The sequence below is a fragment of the Erpetoichthys calabaricus genome, chromosome 1 (assembly GCF_900747795.2).
Source record: "Erpetoichthys calabaricus chromosome 1, fErpCal1.3, whole genome shotgun sequence".
In the NCBI taxonomy this organism is placed as follows: Eukaryota; Metazoa; Chordata; class Cladistia; order Polypteriformes; family Polypteridae; genus Erpetoichthys; species Erpetoichthys calabaricus.
Genome location: NC_041394.2, coordinates 267,185,631 through 267,205,585, shown reverse-complemented (window position 1 = coordinate 267,205,585; position 19,955 = coordinate 267,185,631). Strand labels below are relative to the sequence as shown.

The window sequence follows — 19,955 nt, the reverse complement described above, 5'->3', positions numbered from 1 at the left end:
GATCACCACCCATTAGCTGTTAGGTAGTGAAGGGTGAGAAACAGCCAATTATGCAGGACATCGGGATACACCCTACTCTTTATGAAGGACGCCCAGGGATCTTTTATGACCACAGAGAGCTAGGACCTCAATTTTATGTCTCATCCGAAGGACTGCACCATTTTTATACCACAGTGACCCCGTCACTGCGCTGGGGTATTGGGATACACACAGTCTAAAGGATAAGTCCCCCATGCTATCCTTGTCAACACCTCTTACAGCAGCAAGCCTGTCTTTTCCTATAAGTCCCCCATGCTATCCTTGTCAACACCTCTTACAGCAGCAAGCCTGTCTTTTCCTATGTGGTCTCCCATTCAGGTACCTCATAGGATTTATCCAGTGCCTACCGCTGTTTAAAAATTAAACATTCAGCATTGCAGGAATTTTATTTAGCCCTAGACAAGCACAGTTGGACAGCAAGAATTTTGAAAATCAGCTGCTACTTAAGATAAAGTTTTACAGTTTATAAAGTGTATAATGCAGTTATGGACTGATCAAGGATATTTTTATTATTATTATTATAAAATGTAGTTTTTAAGGCACAAATTTTTTCTTTTACTGAAGTATTTTTTTTTACTGAAATACTTGTTACTTCAGAGTAAGAAAACATACTCTAAGGCTACAGGTTTCCAGTCTTGAACTGTTAAGTTTTGTTGAGCCTGTGGTCACTGTAGCCTGGCAGTTACAGAAGTACGTAAATCTGCTCATCTGGCGTCCAATAGTCATACCTCTGTTGAAAACACTGAGGTCACATTTCCTCCTGTTTTCTGGTGTGTGATGTGAACATTAACTGAAACACCTGACTAGTATCTGCTTAATTTTATATATTGTGCTGTTGTAACATGATTGGCAGATTAGCAAATTACATGGATAAGCAGGTGCACATTTGTTCGTAATGATTTGCCCAGTTAATGTACAGTTATCCACTGTATTTGTAGTGTTTGGATTGTCCACAAATAATTGCCTTGATGAAATGTCATATGAGATGTTTTATTATTAATTGTAAAATATCTTCTTTGCCTATTTTATTTGATATGTTTCAGGTATTGAATGTCCACGTGGGTCCAGAAATACAGCAGGCGTCATTCAAGAAGCAGAACCTTTTAGTGATGAAGCTTGTCTTTTCACTAAAGAATTGGTACTACAAAGAGAGGTAGATCAAATTATAGTTTGTTTAGGTTTCTTGTTGGAAGGAAAGTTTCCACAAAATGTTTATATATATTTTTCCATATGATGTTTTCATATTTATACAGTGTTGTTTTTGCAAAAGATAACATTAGAAAATAAGATTTAAGTTTCTACCTTTTAAAGTTTGTTTCTCATTTTATATAATTAATGATGTGTGCAACATAAGTTATTTTTGGTCAAGTGTAATTTACTGATCATTAATGGATGTTTTTGAGATCTATAGTGAAGTAATATTATTTTCAAATTAATTCCTGTTTTTGTGTATATAAATACCTGCAAAATTCAGTAATTAAGATGCATGAACAAAATGTTACTGTTTAACAGAAGCCTCTTTCAGAGAATGTTCTGCTCTTTATTTTCTTTACCTAAATAATTATTGAAATGTTTTTTTGGGACGTTTGAGGCTGCTGCCTTGTAGGACATTGAGGTATGCATCCAGTATGTTCCCTGCGTATAGTTTGGTATGTTTTTCTCCGTGTCTGTGTGGGTTTCCTCTGGGTGTTCAGGTCTACCCCCCACAGTCTAAAAAACATGCAGGTTAGGTGAATTAAAATTGCTAAATTGGTTGTCATGAGTGAGTATATGCATGTTTGCCCTGCAATGTGTTGGCTCCCTGTTCAGGTGTTGTTCCTACCCTGTGCCTTATGACTATGCTGCTGGGTAAGCATTTTAAGGTGATGGATGGATGTTAGTTTTTAAGTGTAGGTTTTAGAGAACATAAGCTAAAATCTTATTACAGGTATGTGCTTAATAAAAATTCTTATAATAACAATATAATAAAAATGCACACAATGATAATGCAGTTTTACCAGTACACCACTTTTGTACTTAGCCTTAATGAACGTGAAGTTTTCTTGCATGTAAAGGCAACTTTAGTGCACTGAATACAGTGACAGTATAGACAGCAACACTAACAATCATCTCTCTATTATAAAAAGAAATCCTGTCCCCTGTCCAGATAGTCTGTGATACATGATTTTTCTCGGAAGAAAATTTAAAGACCCGCGAGACGAAAGAGACCTGCCACGGTGCGTCTCACAGGAACATAGAACGAGAATCTTGCAAGACACACCCTATTTACAAGCATATCAAAAAAAAAAACAAATCAGTATTGTAAAGGCAATTATGCAGCACACACAGCTCCAGGGCTCTCAGTGCATATAAAGTGTATAAGGTCAATAGGGTAGAAATGAAATGTCGACGAATGAAACGAAGAATAAAGAAAAGCACGGAGAAAAGAGACTCAAATGCGTTGTACAGAAAAAAGAGGAAAAAAGAATAATCAAGGTGCAAATTCAGAAAATAAGGAAAGAAATTATCAGTCCGGAACAAGTGGAATTGAAAAAAAAGCACATTCAATCCGGCTCAGAATTAAATGACAGTGAGTAAAAGACAAAGTAGAACTTCATAGAGATGTTTACAAACGTTGGCGCTAAACACATGCAGAGCAAGTTAGAGACTATGAAACCAGGGAAATTAGAAAGGCTCAAAAAAAAAAAAAACCTTGGCGCTATACACATGTGAAGAAAGTTAAAGGATATGAAAGTAGGAAAATTAGAAAATATAAAAAAGTAAAGATCGCAGTAGCGCAAACAATCAAACTACCTCATTTAACTATGCACCAGTCTAACTTTGGTTTTGCACAATAATTACTACACTATTGCACCTTAACACTTAAGTAAAATTACGTGAATAAAGTAAAATTATTTATTATGTTCTACTATACTGTTATCTTTCGATCTATGACTTTTTGTTAATCTGATATTCTTCTAACTTTGCACATTTTTTGATAAGCGGATCAGGATGCATTTCACTGCGTGTTGTCCTGTATAACTATGCATGTGACAAATAAAGAATCTTGAGAATTTCAAAAACAGAGTTTACCGCACATGCATTTATTGGTTACTTTGTTAATGTATATATATTTATCTGTCTGCTTATTTAAAAAGCTACATTTACCCCAGGAGTCAAAAACGTTCTGTCTAGCCCTTGTACAAAAACCTAGACAAAAGCTGGGGTATCACCTTGGTAACCCCATGTACTTTTGGAACTGTGAGAGGAAAACAGCACGACTTTACAGACAGGAGTCCAATGCAGAACTCTACTTACTTTGTAAAAAAAAATAAATAAATAAATAAATAAATTATTAAATGCTAATGATGTAGATCGTTTTGTCTATGCTGAAATTCCAAACAGAGAAACCTATCCTGACCTCATTAAAAAGATTCAGCATATTGGGACTCGCAAGATTACAAATACTGTTTTTACAGAAGTTCTGAAATAAAAGTGAAACTAATGAAATAGCAACAATTCAAAGAAAAAACAATCTTAAAAGTGTGTGTCCGGAAAACCAAATACGGGGGTTAGCGAGCGAAGCCCCCAAGTTTTTATAAATTCTAACATGCAAATTGCAAAGTAATTTTATACTGTATTTTTTGATTTTCACACACACACATATAAATATATATATGTGACAGATAGGGGGCGCTGTCGTCCCCTTGAACCCTCAGACAACACATTCTGACACCTGGTAAAAGTCCAATATTTGAATTTATTATAATAACAGTGTGCACAAAGCACCTCCACTCCACAATACTCAATAATAACTCAATACAATAATAATAACAATAATCACAATTCCTAATCCTCCACTCCCAGCAGCTCAGTCACCCTTCCTCCCAACTCGGCTCAACTTGCTGGGTTTTCCCAGAGTCCTTTATAGTCCTTGACCTGGAAGTGCTTCTTTCTCTCAGTCCACATGATTTCATAACACTTCTGGGTCAGGTGAAAACTCCTTCTTTTCTTCATCCCGGAAGTACTTCGTTAATTCCATTCCCGTGACTAGAAACTACTTCCAGGCTATAATAAAAATCCTGTGCCTTCCTGCAGCGTCCCCTGGAGGCCCCCATGGTATCCAGCAGGGCTGTGATGTAAAACTCCACTGTCCATGATGCCCTGCTGGAACTCAGGGCACCTCCATGTTGCAAGAAGGGCTCCACCTGGCAGCGTGTGGGTATTGGCCAGGATGAACTACCGGCAATATACCACAATATATACATGTGTATATATATATATATATATATATATATGTATATGTATATATGTATATGTATATATGTATATGTATATGTATATGTGTATATGTATATATGTATATATGTATATGTATATATGTATATGTATATATGTATATATGTATATGTATATGTATATATGTATGTATATATGTATATATGTATGTATATATGTATATATATATGTATATGTATATGTATATATATATATATATATATGTATATATATATATATATATATATATATATATATGTATATGTATATATGTATGTATATAAAATATAAGCATATGGAAGGAGGATCATCAACATCATTCTTCCCATTGTCCACATCATCTTCTACTGGAACAGTTTCCATTTCAGTTTCAATCACTTGCACATTTTCATCATCAAAGATGATAATTGTCCTGAAAACATTATTGACCATAGTAAATGCATTAACTAGACCTTTCACACTAATAATTTTCTGGCATTAGTTCCTCTTCATCACTTTGCCTTCTTTCTGCTTCTTCCTCTTCAATAAGCATTTTTTTCAAGTTCAAGTAACTCTTGATTTGTCAGTTCGTCAGGATCAGTTTCTATAAGGTTCTAATCTTCTTCATCCACTTCTAAATTTAAATTATTTGCCAACTGGTGATGTATAAAAATTGTCCATGTACACAACATGACCCGAATGTTCATAGCCCTGAAGCAGCTCCAGCACAACCTAACTTGTTAAGGGACAGTTCTCTCTTTGAAAGGTTCCACAATGTCAAGCAGAGGCTGAACTTTATACATGGGGTTATAGCCTGGCTAACCCCTTGAAATTTGCTTCTGATTATCACAGAAGTGAATAAAACTTTGCAGAAGCACATACCTATCACACGGCATAACCTGTCCAAAGCCTCCAGGGAACAAAGCACGTTTGGACCAATGCTCCCTGAAGTTATCGCCAGTCTAGTCCCATCTCTATCTGTAATGCCACAAATCTCTTCATCTCGTCTTTTGTTGTGGGTTTCCACTTTGAAAAACGAGAATGCGGTGCAAGCGCAGCCCGTGATTCAAAAAATTGCTCTGCATACCTGTTTGTCTCATCTGACAGTAGCTGAAAGGCAGCATCAGGAAAGAACAACTTGAAGTAGTCCAGCGGCTGGTAATCTGTCGTGTCCAACAGCAAGCCATGCTGTCTTGTGAAGTCTGGTAGCCAGTTTGGCTACCACGGATCAGTGTCTGGGTATTCCTCCCACACAAACCTTGCCGTAGGTGTGTCGGCTGGTGTCCGATCAGCTGATGTCAGTTCCTCATTCTCTTGCTCGATCTCCTGATCACTCTCAACAAAATCAGATTCTGAAAAATTAGAGTCAGACTCTGCGATAATACACAAAACATCGTCTGCTGAGTATTTTGTTTTCTGCACTCACTTCGCTCCCTTGTGAGATGTCTATGCCATTTTGCCTTTGTTTACATTTCATAACTCACGCACACGCAAGGATTAGATGCCGAGTCAATGAGTCTAACATTCCTCCAAGCAGAGAGGGAATGCCTTTTAACGTAACAGTGAGTTTTGTCGCCATTAACAGCTGATTGTCGCCCTCTATCCCTGCATGTTGACTTTTGTCGACGACTGCCCTCAACCCCTACTGTTGACAAAAGTCGACATCTGCCCTGAAAGAGTTAAGAAGTTTAAAGATGGCAATGGTGCCAAGAAGATTGCCAAGTTCCTTAGCCTCAGTGTGTCCACTGTGAAGGCCATCATTGCGAATTGGAAGACAACTGGAAGCATAATGAACCGGTCTAGGTCAGGCCGCCCTGTTAAAATAACAAAGAAAATGTCAAAACTAGTCAAAGAAGTAAGAGCAAAACCTAAGGTGACTCTCAGTGGCCTGCAAAGCTCAGTATGTGCAGCTGGAGTGGATGTGCACAAGACTACGATATTGGAAGGTTTTGCACAGAGACGGGCTGTATGGCAGAGTTGCCAGAAGATAAGCCACTACTAAAAAAAAAAAAAAAGTCATCTGAAAGCTCGATTAGAATTCGCTAACAGACATCTTGACAAGAGTCCTGCATTCTGGAGTCATGTACTCTGGTCTGATGAGACCAAAATTTTACTTTTTGTCAACAACACAAAGGCATTTGTCTGGCGAATATAAGGGACTGTCAATGATCCGGCAAACACCATACCTACCATCGTGCATGGTAGGGGGAGTATCGTGCTTTGGGGTTAATTCTCTAGGGCAAGCCCTGGGTCCCTTGTCCAAATTGAAGGAAGAATGGATAGTAAAGTATATCCAGATTTTGGAAGAAAACCTTCAAACGTCAGCCATGAAATTGGGACTCGGATAACACTACCACTTTCAGCAGGACAATGACCCAAAACACTGTGCAAAAGTAACCAAAGCATGGTTTGACACAAAGAAGATCCAGGTTTTGCAGTGCCCTAGCCAGAGTCCGGATCTGAATCCAATTGAAAATTTGTGGTGTGATCTCAAAATTGCAGTTTACAAACGAAAGCCTTAAAAGTTTGCCCAGTTTGGGCACTTATGCAATGGGAAAATTGCCTCCATCCAGATGTACTAAGCTTGTAGACGGCTATCTAAAGCAATTGCAAGCAGTTACTGCCACAAAGGGTGCTGCTACCAAGTATTGACTCTGTGTCATGTGAAGGGGTCAATTACTTTTTCAACAGCATTTTTCACAACATGACTGTCTCACAACATGGCTGTCAATTTGCATTTGTTTAGTTCACCAAGCTCTAAATGTTTCAAAATATGTGCACAGTGAACTAAAAGTTCATTGTGATACTCTGCATTTGTGATTTCTATAGGTTGTAATGATGCAAGATGAAAATACAGTGGCTTTCCAGAGGGGGTCAAATACTTTTTTCAACCCACTGTACGTGACCCTGTTGATACTTTATTCTGCTCATTTTCAAGGGATCAAATCCTTTCACAGCTTTGACAATCCTACATTTATCCTGGCAGATGGTAGAGATCATGGAAAAAGACATACCTAACTTGTGTCCAGTAGTATTAACATGTTTTCCTTTTTTATGTTTTATTACTTTTAATTTCATTTCATGGACTATAACATTCCTTTGTTTCTTGGGAACACTTGTAGAACTGACTGCGTTTAATGACAAACAATACTGTTGACCACGTGGTGATGCTAGTTGATTCAGTCCATGAGAGAGAGGTTATTAACACTAGAATTACCAGAGCCAACAAAAATACTCGTAAATCCTGACCACCTTAAATCCCTTTGCACCTCTCAGTCAGCCTCTTTTGTCTTAATGTGTCAATAAGCCCAAGCAGCCTGCTATACCATCCCCCCACCACCTCAGAATGGGCAAGAAGTTCTCCCAGTTCCTGCCTTGATCGATTATCTGAGAGTGAGCTACCCAGAATTGTAAGGGGAAATAATTTGATGTGTGTTTTGTATCTACAACAATCTATGTAAACACATCGTTAAAACAAACGTTTTTCATGTTTTAGTAATAAATAACAAAATGTAGACATGAACTGTATAATGTGTGAAAGCTGTTGGCCAAATATCAAATAAACACTTTCACAAAAGGTGCAAGTACAATACGACAGCTTCCATGGTGCTGTGGTTAGAGCTGCCGACTTATAATCCGGAGGTCGTGAGTTGAAAACCAGCTCTCTGGCAAATTTACCATTTTGAGTAGTGAGCTGCTCTTATTGTTAATATTATACTACAATAAAAACATACATTTGATCTGTGTCTGTAATAGCCGATGTAAATTTATAGCACTTGTAAAAGTTACCGTTTTTTTTTTTTTTTCTCCTTCACTTTTATTCTCTGTTACAATACATACTACTGCACCACCAGGGACTGGACGCTGTTAGTTTTTATTTGAAACTGGGAATAACTGTAGATGTGAGTGGTGTTTTCAGACAATGGAACTGGAAATTCTCTGATCTGGAGGGATAAAAGCTGACACACAAACGCTGGTGAATCTGCCTTCTTTATATCTCACCGTCACTTGAATTTTTTTTTATTCAGTGTTATTGAGTGTTCCTGCTTACGCTGAATTAGTATGCACCTTATGGTCCATGATGTCAAAGCCACACTGAACAAAAAAGAGATGTAGGTATATGTGATATTTGGAATAACTCATTTTATGACCTGTATAGTACATTTCGGAAAACATTGTGGCACTGATGCAACATTATTCATATTCATTCGCACGCCTTCTTGCGCTTGTAATCAGTGACCGTGTTTTTTGTTTTTTTTTTCAATCTTGCCCATGCAGTCTTTCACATGTTGCTGCATGGTGCTGTTTCATTTGTACTCCAGGACATGCAGAGGAAAGAATAGTACAGAGAGGTCAGTTCTGCACTGTGTGCAATCATCAGATTCAGATGTTAACAGTTCCCACACACCCAAGGACCATCCTTTTTACGTTTACGACATGTGTACCTTTTGCAATGTACACACTTCTCTTTGTGTTGTGGTTACTATTACACTGAAGGGGCTGGGGAAGTGGCGGTCTTGGATTAGAAGCTTGTCGATGTTGCATCCTCTTTTGCTTTATCCATCGCCTTTTCTTGTAAGAAGCGACAACAAAATTCCTCAGCAAGGTGAACAAAGAACACACTTCTTTTCTCAGTTGTCCCCCGTGTATGCCTTGCACAGTACATGTGCAATGATCGCCGCCAAGTCAGGCGTGTTATAGCACAAGCAAACGGCCACCTGCGTGTTCCTGCTTGCACTGAATAAGCTCACGCCTTCTGTTGCACGATGTCAATGCTACACCGGGGAAAAAAAAGACAAATATATGTGACATTTTGAAGAAATCATTTTATGACCTGAGTTGTACAAATCAGAAAACGTCGTCACACTAATGCAATATTATTTGAAAATGAACAGCGTCAGATCAGCTGTAAATGTATGGCATTTGTAAAAGTTAGCTTTTCTTCAGTTTTATTCTCTGTCATGTTCACGCTGTCCCTCGTCCCCTCCCCCCTTCTGATCTGACTCTAACTAACAGTGCCAGTATAAATTTCCACCCTATCTGAAGAGGCTATAGCTGCAGGTGGAAGCTGCCGTTGCTGTACTTTGTTTATAAGAGCCTGATCGAATGTTATTTACTTATTTACATTTATTTACTTACAACAGCATGAAGTCACAAGTAGACTGCGGAGCTTCCTGTGTACATATACAAAGTACAGCTACGGCAAAAGTGCGACATGCATTCTTTCTCCGATGTAAAACCGTTGTCATCATCTGAGTTCACCTCTGTTATAGCGTGTCTTTATGTGAAAACAGCAGTGTCAGATGGGGGGCTGGGATCGTGAACGCGACTGAGAGAATAAAACTGGAAAAAAAAAAAAGGCTAACCTTTACAAGTATCATAAATTTACACCGGCTGTTACAGACATACAACTGTATGTTTTTATTCTAAAATATTAAGAATAAGAGCAGCTCACTTCTCAAAACGGAGTCATCCGGGGTTGAACCCGTGAAGTTTAGATTACCAATCAACAGTTGATACCGTTGCGCCACCAAAACGATCGTATCAAAGGGGTGAAGGGGTGTGAATGTTGCACCCTAATGCGGGTTCTTTTTTTGCAGTTATATTTTTGAATAGAAGCGCACTTGTTCTGTTATATTTGTACCTTTTGTGAAAAGTGTTTATTTGATATTTAGACTTAAGGCTTCACACATTAAACACGTCATATCTACATTTTGTCAATTTTTACTAAAACATGAAAAACGTTTCTGTTTTAACGATGTGTTTACATAGATTGTTTTAGACACGGAACACACATGAAATGCATGTGTTCCAAATAACGATATAGTATTTATAAAAGGTATCATTTTGCTTGACTTCTCACTCTGTACAACTCTAAGCAACTGACATACAGGTAAACAGACTTGAGCTGAGAAAACTGTGCTGCGGTGGGGGGATGTGATAGTAGGCTGCTTGCTGCTGATCGACGCATTTACAGGACAAAAGATGCTGACGGAGAGGTGTGAAGCGATTTAAGGTGGGACGGATCTACGAGTATTTTCATAGGCTTTGGTAATTCTAGTGTTAATAAAATATTACTGCTTTTAAAGCGTAGGTTTCTTTTTAAATGAGCTTAACAGTTCTACTTTTACTTCACTGTCAAACTGCCCCGGTCATCAGAATAATTAACATATGAACATTTAACGAACTTGGAACTCTTGATTTAGTTTAGTAGATTTTTTTTTTTTTTTAGTTGTAAACACTTAATCGTTGACTGTTGTGTGTGTTCGTTGTAAATGATTGATGCCAGTCCAGTAAAAGATGGAAAGAAGTGGCAGCAAGGTTTGTTTTAATCCCCTCAATTTAACAGCCTGTTTGGATTAATTTGTTTTCTTTGTAAAGTTTCTTTGTAGTTAAATGTTGATTAGTTGTCTTCCACTCTAGTGTCAAATGTGTAAGAGTTGTTCTATATAAATGCTTATAATTTGGGATTATAAAATATCTAATAAATGTAAAATGTATTATGCAGTTGTTGCTATTTTGTGTAAGCAATTGTTTAGTTAAGTGTCCAAATACTACATGAATTACCCCTTAATTATTTTGAGTTAGACTTGCACTAGTATAGGAAAACAGGCTGGCTAGCTCAAGCCTTGTTCAAGCCATGCCCATCATTATAAGGGCGTGCTATAAGAACCATTACTTTCAATACCAGTCGATGCTAATGTTCCAAAAACATTAGTAGTATCGAATGACAGCTGGTACTGGACTCATGCATTATGGGAAGTATGAAAAAAATATGTGAGAAAAGCATGAATAAGAACTTCATATAAAAATGGCATTAATGATGACACAGCACTGCATTACCACATTTTCGAAAAGTAACATATAAGTCTTGTCTATTAATGATTTGTCTCCAAGACACACAAATATCAGTGTGTGACTGCGGGAATCATGCTTATTATTTTTTAAAACGCCAAAACACACACACAGGCTTTTGTTATTACCACTTTTATCCCATTAAGGTGTTCATTGATAAATGGCTTTATGCATTCTTTGTGAGTGCAATGATGTGATTTATCAGATGTGAGTTTTAATTGTTAAACTTATAAAGTCACAGTGTTGTTAAAGGAGATAAAACGAAGTTGTGATGAATCGCTTTTTAATACTGTGTTCTGTACAGACCCTAGAAAGCAACAGAAGCTTCACATTCATTCTCCAATTACGTTGAACATATCCACGGATGTGCTTTTAAGCATCGTCCCATTTTCTAACTGCTGTGTATAGTTCCCAATCGTGTGCTGGCAGTGGAACAGCTATAGCAAGTAAAAGTTTCTGACAAAAGTGGATATTTGCCTTGCCTACACTGGCGATTAAATGAGCTGTTCCAAATGTTAATACCAAATAAAAATATATTGCTGCAAAGCACTGTGATTATGCCAGTTAGTTGGACAGGCAAAACAACATATGTCATTGCTAAATACAGATACGCAAAAGCTAAATTTGTGTGTGTTCGTATGATCTCTAAAATGAGACAGGTGTGAAAGCACATATGTCATATATTTGAAAGGTATGTTGGTGAGTGTAGCACAGTCTACCAGTTAAACTGCCGGTCCAATCAGTTTTTTACTTCTGGACTAGTACACCACCTAAACAGTAACAAAGTCCAATCAGTCATACGAGATACAGTACTTTGAAAACTGCAAAACCAAGGGTGTTTTACAGGAGTTCCAAAATAACAGATTAATGTAAAGCTAACAAGATTGATTTCACTCAGAAAATTAAAGCTTAGACAATTGTAAAATAATAAACAAAAAATGAAGGACAGATTAGGAAAATTAAAGTTCCAGGATTTTTGTAGCATTTGATAATTAAATTAGGTTGACTCATCTGTTACTCTTTAGTGTGTTTTTAACCACCTAATGATTCAAATTTTAAATCTTACAATAGCAAATGTTACAAACTTAAGAGGGATTTTCTGACAAACCAGATTTTAGTAGCATGTTGTTGCAAAATCAGATTTAAAAAGTTTGTTTATATTAAAATATCCTGTAATATCTAGGAATTCACTAATTCAACAGTACAGATATAATGTTTGTTTAGCATTGATTGTAAGCAAAATGTATTATTATTACACCTTTATTGCAAACTTTACAAAGAAGGTGAAAACAAATTAGAAGCTGTTTAATGAACAGAAGGAAAAAAATCATACATAAACCTGGTTGCATTGATGTGCACATCCTTTAATAATAAAGGATGTGGCTGTGCTCACAATCAACTAATCACAATAAGTTGCATCTCAGATAGTAATTTGTATATACCTGACATCAATTAAGTAGCTCTGACTGAGCTCAGATAAGGTTTGTCTGTTTCTGCAGGGTTATTCTGATATCCTCCTGGTTGAAACATATTCCAAATGGTCCGCATAGAGCTTTTAAAACATGAATGGGATCTTAAAATTGAAAGGTATCATTTAGGACAGGGGTACAAAAGGTATCCAAAGCATTAAAAATCCCATGGAGCACGATGAAGACAGTCATCAACAAGTGGAGAAAACAGTGACTCTACTAAGATCAGGACATCATTCCAAGATTGATGAAAAGACAAGGATAAAGCTGGTCAGGGAGGACACCATGGGGCCTACAGCCACAATAAAGGATCTGCAGGATTTCCTGGTAAGTACTGGTTGTTCCCTACATGTGAGAACAATCAGGCTTATTCTTCATATGTGTGGGTTATGGGGTAGGGTATCAAGACAAAAGCCTTTTCTCCCAAAGAAAAACATTCAACCCTTGGCTAAATGTTGCAAAAACGTATACCAAGTCTCCCACAACCATGTGGAAAATTTTTATGGTCTGATGAGAGCACAATTAAACTATTTGTCCATAATTCCAAAAGGTATATTTTGGGCAAAAATAACACGGCACATCATCAAAAGAACACCATACTGACAGTGAAGCATTGGTGGAAGCAGCATCATGCTTTGGGGCTGCTTTTCTTCAGTTGGAACTGGGGCTTTAGACAAGGTCAATGGAATAGCTCCAAGTATCAGTCTATTAGAATAACTCCAAGTATCAGTCTATTTTGGCATAAAACCTTCAAGCATCACTTCACTGAACTTCACCTTTCAGCATGACAGTGGCCCAAAGCATTCATCAAAATCAGTAAAGCAATCGCTTCATCAAAGAAGGATCAATGTTCTGGAATGGCCCAGCAAGAGCCCAGGCATTAATTCTATTGAAAATATGTGGGGTGACTTGAAGAGAACTGTGCACAGGAGATGCCCTTGTAATTTGACAGATCTGGAATTTTATTGCAAGGAAGAGGATGCTAAAATTGCCAAGTCAGATGTACCAAACCGATAACTCTCTCTTACTCAAAAAGACTGAATGTTGTAATAAATCAAAAGGTGCGTAAACTAAGTATTAATTTAGGGGATGTGCACACTAATGTTACCAGGTTTTTGAATTTTTTTTTCTTGTTTTTCATTAAACAGTTTCTGATTTGATTTCACCTTCTATGTATAGTCTGCAGTTTTTCAATAAAGGTGGAACAAGTTCTGACAGGATTTATCTTGGTTTCATTTTTTGTTACACCAGTTCCACAATTTTTGGCAGGGGTATGTAGACTTTTTATATCTACTGTCAACTCTATGCTGCTATATCCCACTAAATTATAACATTTCCACCAACTGTTATTATAGTGGCAATATACCCATGCCCATCATACATCAAAATTCAAGCCATGTATTGTTTTGATATATATAAATAAATGATAGTTGTGTAACTTTATGGTGGGTATAACAGTATTTTACAGCTGCTATTACTACAAAAAATTTGACTGTAAATTTACAGTGAATTATTGGCAACTAATTGTTTTACTTTCAGTGTTTACAGTATTAATGTATGTTACAACAAAAATACAATACTATACAGTGACTTCACCATAAACCAGGCCACAAAGTTAATGTGATGTAGCAGTACTTTGCTGTTGAATTACAGTAATTACCTGAATTTTTTATGCTGTTATAGTACTGTAGTTCAGTAGTTTACTGTAAATTTACCACAGCAGTTTTACTTACAATGAAATGATTAGTAAGTCAGCTACTAAGGATGGGCAGATCAATACCACAGTAATCAATACTCATACTGTACTCTTCTGGTATCAAGTACCATTAAAAATATCAATTACTATTTTTTCTCTAAGATACAGTAGCAAGGTTCTTGCAAGGGCATAGAATGTACTAACACACTTTGCGTTCTCACATATGGAAATGAGCAGACGCGTTGTGATGTAAGAACGCCATAAACCCACAACTGTTATACAAGTGCAGACTGTATGACAAAGGCAGACTGAGAGTAATGCATTGTATGCTGCTAGTTTTTACAGATGGAAAAGAATATAGCCACACGATGCAAAATTTGTGAGAGGAAGGAACAGTACAGTGGCAAAACAAGCCCCCACTTAAACATTTAAAAAGCACACATGCTGACCAACAGAAAGACATCTGTAAAACATTAATACAAGATTCCCTGAAGCCTACGAAAGTATTTATAATGCTAGACCACCTTAAATTCCCTCGCAACTCGTCATCAGTGTCTTTGTTTTGCAAATGTGTCAGTCGGCACAAACAGCAAGCAGTCTGCTCACTCATCGCCCACCGAGGAAGCTGAAGTCAAGTCAGACGTAAAATTCTCAGAGCTGAAGTCTCTTTATCTTGAAGTTAGGTGTAAGCTAGAATTGTATAAGGTAAGTAATATATTGTTATTTGGAACATGTACATTTCCTGTTTGTTCAATGATCTGTGTAAATGTTGTTTGAGAGGAAATGCGAGGCAAGAAATGTTGAAAACATAACTAAAACAAACTTTTTTCATATTATAGTAGTACTGGCAGTCAAAGGACATGCAAGTTAGGTGAACTGGAATAGACTCTTATTGAGCTTAATATGGTAGTACAGGAAACATTTGTATTAAATGTCAAGGCTGGCATCAGTATAGTTCTGGAAGACTACTGCATTGAAAACAAAGCTAATCTTGTAGAAGTGTGAGTGATCCCAGTGTTCTTTCTGATCATACACACAATTATACATTGCAAGAGAAAAACAGAACCTCTGCTGTACATTTCTGCCATCTTTCCTTTTTGGCAGATGTTACAATTTACAAATAAATTCATTTCAAATAGCTTTTTGAGAAATTTGTATCACTGATTAGTACATTAAATATAGTATGTTAATATTCATATTTTATGCATCCACACATTTTTTAGTTTCACCAAAAAAAATTACACGCAAATAATTGAAAAAATCTGTCATATTTAGACCAATAAGTCAAGTTCAGTTGCACGCAAGTTATTTTCTTAATGTATTGTGGTTGGATTAAATTAAAGTATTTTGAGTGAATGCAGGAATACAGAAATGACTCATCTTTGATTCCTATTGTTTTCCTCCTTGCCCAACATGATGTATTTTGTATTACAACAACTCAGCCATGTTAACGTTAGATGTCCTTCAGAAATTAATAAGCACAGACAAAGCAGTAAAGCAGCAAGAGTGACATCTCTCTATCTGCTCATTCCTGATGACTGCCTTCTTGCAGCCTTTTACTAAGATGTCATTTTAAAAGGCCCCTGGCCACCTTACATTAAATCATTTTAATGATCACAGTAGAATTTTTTTTTTGTTATTGCATATGAAATATTTGTTTACTGTATCTGTACACAAGGATGATGTCTTAAAGATTAAACTAAATAGCTTAACGTTAATAGTATCTAATTTTCATCCAGGTAATGACGTAATGTACGAGACAACAAAAATTAAGACACCTACCATGTTAGCACATCTGTCAAAGCCTAGTCTGTATAAGTATTTATTTATTTTCATAATTCACATAAAGTTATATAACTGTTTAATGCATGAAACATATAATTTTAGTGGGTCTGGCCTAATGTCAGCATGTTTTAAGCAAAGTTCCTGTTAATGTTTTCTTCCATCTTCCAGAGAAAAGTCTCTAATTATTTGAAATACTGGTGTTGAAAATGCACTAAAACTAAACACATTATTTCACGTGTGTATTGAAGAGGTATAAACTTATGTTTCATTACAATTAAAACAGAACTGCAAATGAGTAGGTACCAGTGTAAAAATTGTTACATTTTCTACCTGCCTTTTATTTTTTTCTTTTCATTTTCTCATATGGAAATTTATTAATTATTGCATATGGCTTGCTTTGTGTAAATCTTTGATTTCAAGCTAAGGTGGCTGGAGGGCTGCTAAAGCCACACAGCTTGCCTTTCTGTGTAGGATGCCATGGAAACAGTCCCATGTTCCTCACTGCTTCATAGCACTGCAGATTAGTGTATACAGCCAATTCAACACTTGCTTTTAAAATAAATAAAGGTCACTAGGAATTCATTCTGTAAAGAGAAATAAAATCGAAAGCTGCTTGATACACTGTGACATATACAGTGCAAACCCAACTGTCTTTTTACCATATTAAGAGCTTTGTTGTTGAAAGCTTTTTAAACCCAGTTGTTAATATAATGTTTTAGCGGCAGTATTTCTGTAAATTAACTTTTAATTTATCTGCATTAAACATAATAAAGTAATATTGTTTGGAAACACGTTTAAATAGACTTTTTCAAATATAGATAAATTACAGTGTCCTCTGTAATGTTTGGAACAAAGACACATTTTCCCTTAATTTTACCCCTCTGCTCCACAGTTTAAAATTACAAACTTTAGACATGTCTGTATTGTTTGATTTGTAATCATGAAATCATGAAAAAAATGTGCCTTTGTTTCAAATATTATAGAGGGCTCTGTATGTATATTGTGAGTTTGCTTATAGAAAGGTGTGTTGTGCATATTCAGTATGTTGTGGTATTTGTTTCTCTTTTTGTTTTAAAGTGTGTTATAAAGAAAATAATCTGCATCTAGATAAACAAAAATAATTGCACAGGGAGATGTATGTTTTCTTTATCTCATTTCAGGGAAATATTTTTATAGTAGTTTTGTTAGTTGTAGTTTTACTCTAAATTAAATTGAATTATTTGCTCAGTTTACTCCCACTTTATTTGTGAAGGCTGTTTTAAGTTAAGATCTTAAAAATGATCTTGGTCATTTTTTTTCAACTGAAAGCATAGCTTTTTGTGCTATTTTAGTACTTTAGGTTTTTTTTACAGAGTAATTTGAATCTGTGCTTTAATATTCTAGTAACTTAATGTGATTGCTGTTAGTGCTGTTTTAGTGAGTGTTTCTCAATTTCAGACAATGTAATTATTGACAAAGGAATTATCATTAAGTGTAATCCTTCCTTACACTGTACAGGAGGTGAGCACATGTACTGTACATGTTAAGTAAGAACTGTCATAGTCTATGTTGCGCAAATAGGGCTTATTAAGTTGAATAAAGTTATCCCAGTCAACTAGGGTTGTCACTATACCAAAATTTCAAACTTCAATATGATACAAAGAAGAATATTGAAATTCAATACCATTTTCGATACTCAATATATATATATATATATATATAATTTACCTCAAAAAACAGTGATAAAAACAAATAGAAATTTTAGTAATTAAATGCAAATACTGTACTTTAAGTAGTGCAATCTTTTGCACTAGATATGTGTAAATAAAGTAAAACCTTTTAAATCTGGTCAACAGCATAACATAAGAAAACTGCAACAGAATAGTACCGTCGTAGTAAAAAAAAAAATCACAATCATTGCTTTGCTGAACAGTAGATTTTGTGATACAACTCAATGGAAAGTGCACCTTGCTTCTGTGTTCACATAGAACAGATGTGTGAAGTGGTTGTGACAGCCAGCCAAAGCCAATCAACTTTTGCTTTAGTCACCATCCTGCAGTTCAATCTCTACTGTAATACACCAAGTATATGAGCACACAGAGGAGTACCACCACTGCTTATGCATTTGAGCACTGAAAAATTATAGTACCTTACATTATATACTAAATGTGATAAACAAAAATTTTTAAATCACACATAATAATATGAAAGAAAGTAATGTGCTACAGTAATGTGCTTCATGGCGAGGACCTAAAATAGAAGGCAGTTACAGAGCCCTCATGCTGAAGAATGTTGCCCCTGTATGAACAGCACAAAATAAAACTGGCCCGTAGGTGAAAGTAATGGCAGACTGCTGTCACCTTAAACTATCGGAAAAACAAACATAACATCCTTACTTCTAACACAGCAGTTTGCAGGTAGCCAGAATTTACGCCAAGTGTTACAGACTCATATCAAATATGTTTTTATTATATTATTGTAGTAATAATAATAATAGTAGGTCACTACTCAAAACACGGAGTGCCAGGACTTTCGGTTACAAAGCAGCAGTTCATACCTCTGCATCATCCAGGAATATGTATTAACTTTCTGTCAAATGATATTTGAGCTTGGGTTTGTAACTCATTGACAGCAACATGTAAATTGAATTTTTTTTTATATATAACTTTGGTTATATTCTTGAATTAAAGCACACGTGTTTATTTGATATTTGGACTAAAGTCTTCACACATTATACACTTCACATCATTATTAGTATAACATGGGAAAAGTTTCTGCTTTAGGTACGTGTTCAGCATTTCTTGCCTCGCATTTCCTTTCATCCTGCAGTTACCCAAATCTCTATAGACATGGAACACACATGAAATGCATGTGTTCCAAAAAACAATATACTGTATTATTTACCCTATACAACTCCACGCACCTCACACGCAGATAAGGAGCCTTGGCTTAAGTTGGGAGAACTTTTTGTCCGACTTCAGCTCCGTCAAGGGGGGAATGGGACAGCAGGCTGCTTGTGCTGATCGACACATTTACAAAACAAAAGCTGCTGATGGAGAGGAGTGAGGAGGAGTTTAAGGTGGGCCGGAATTACGAGTTTTTTCGTAGTCTTCAGGGATTCCAGTGTTAAGCACATTTGTGTTTTCTCAGTTCCTTTTGTTTGAGGAGTTTCAAGCATGTTTCAAATTTCAGAACACCAGAAAGCCAAATTGTGTTGCATACAACATACAGTATGCCCTTTGTGATATAGTATACTGTATTTATTTAAATAATACCTTCTTATACATCTTACAAAACTAATAATCACTCCAACCAATTTGAGTATCTGGCTTGTTTTTCATTTTTTTGCGTCCGTTAAGATGTAATCTGATTTTTTTTTTATATATATAGTTTTTGCATAAGTGGTGCCTTATCCTTAGAATGCATTGTGTCACAAGCAAATATGAATAACTTGTTAAAAAAAAAAAGTCAAAATAACATTTGTTACCAAATGAAGTATGTTAAGATCTTTTTTTTTTCTTTCTTCCTTTCTGTGATTTACACATTGGCCCAAGTCAAGAAATACGTTCATAACTTAAATAGTCATTCTAAGAAGCACTTGGAGATGAAATTCTGATTTTTAAAAACAAAACTAAAATTATATTTGCAAATAGTGCTGGCTGTAAAGGGGAATAACAGGTGGAAGCTCCATTTGTTTTATTAAGTCAGACACATACTTTAATGTGAAATTAAAACTTTGAGAAATGTACAGTTCTTGTGGTTTGGTATACCGATAGAAAGTTTTGTTTATCATTTTTACAGTACAGCGCATCTAGAAAACCTCATTTGTTACTTGTTGCAAAAGAGATGGTGTGTGGTAAGGAATGGTTGTTCTGTAGTGATGAGTGAACTCCACG

At 36.0% G+C, this 19,955-nt stretch overlaps 1 protein-coding gene across 1 annotated transcript in view; it reads left to right on the top strand.

Moving 5' to 3' along the window:
- snd1 (staphylococcal nuclease and tudor domain containing 1) overlaps window positions 1-19,955 on the top strand; it is a 535,431-nt gene that overhangs the window by 238,522 nt on the left and 276,954 nt on the right. The window contains exon 16 of the mRNA XM_028814871.2: window positions 1,083-1,192. Coding sequence (XP_028670704.1) covers window positions 1,083-1,192 — 110 coding nt within the window. The remainder of the gene's footprint in view (window positions 1-1,082; window positions 1,193-19,955) is intronic.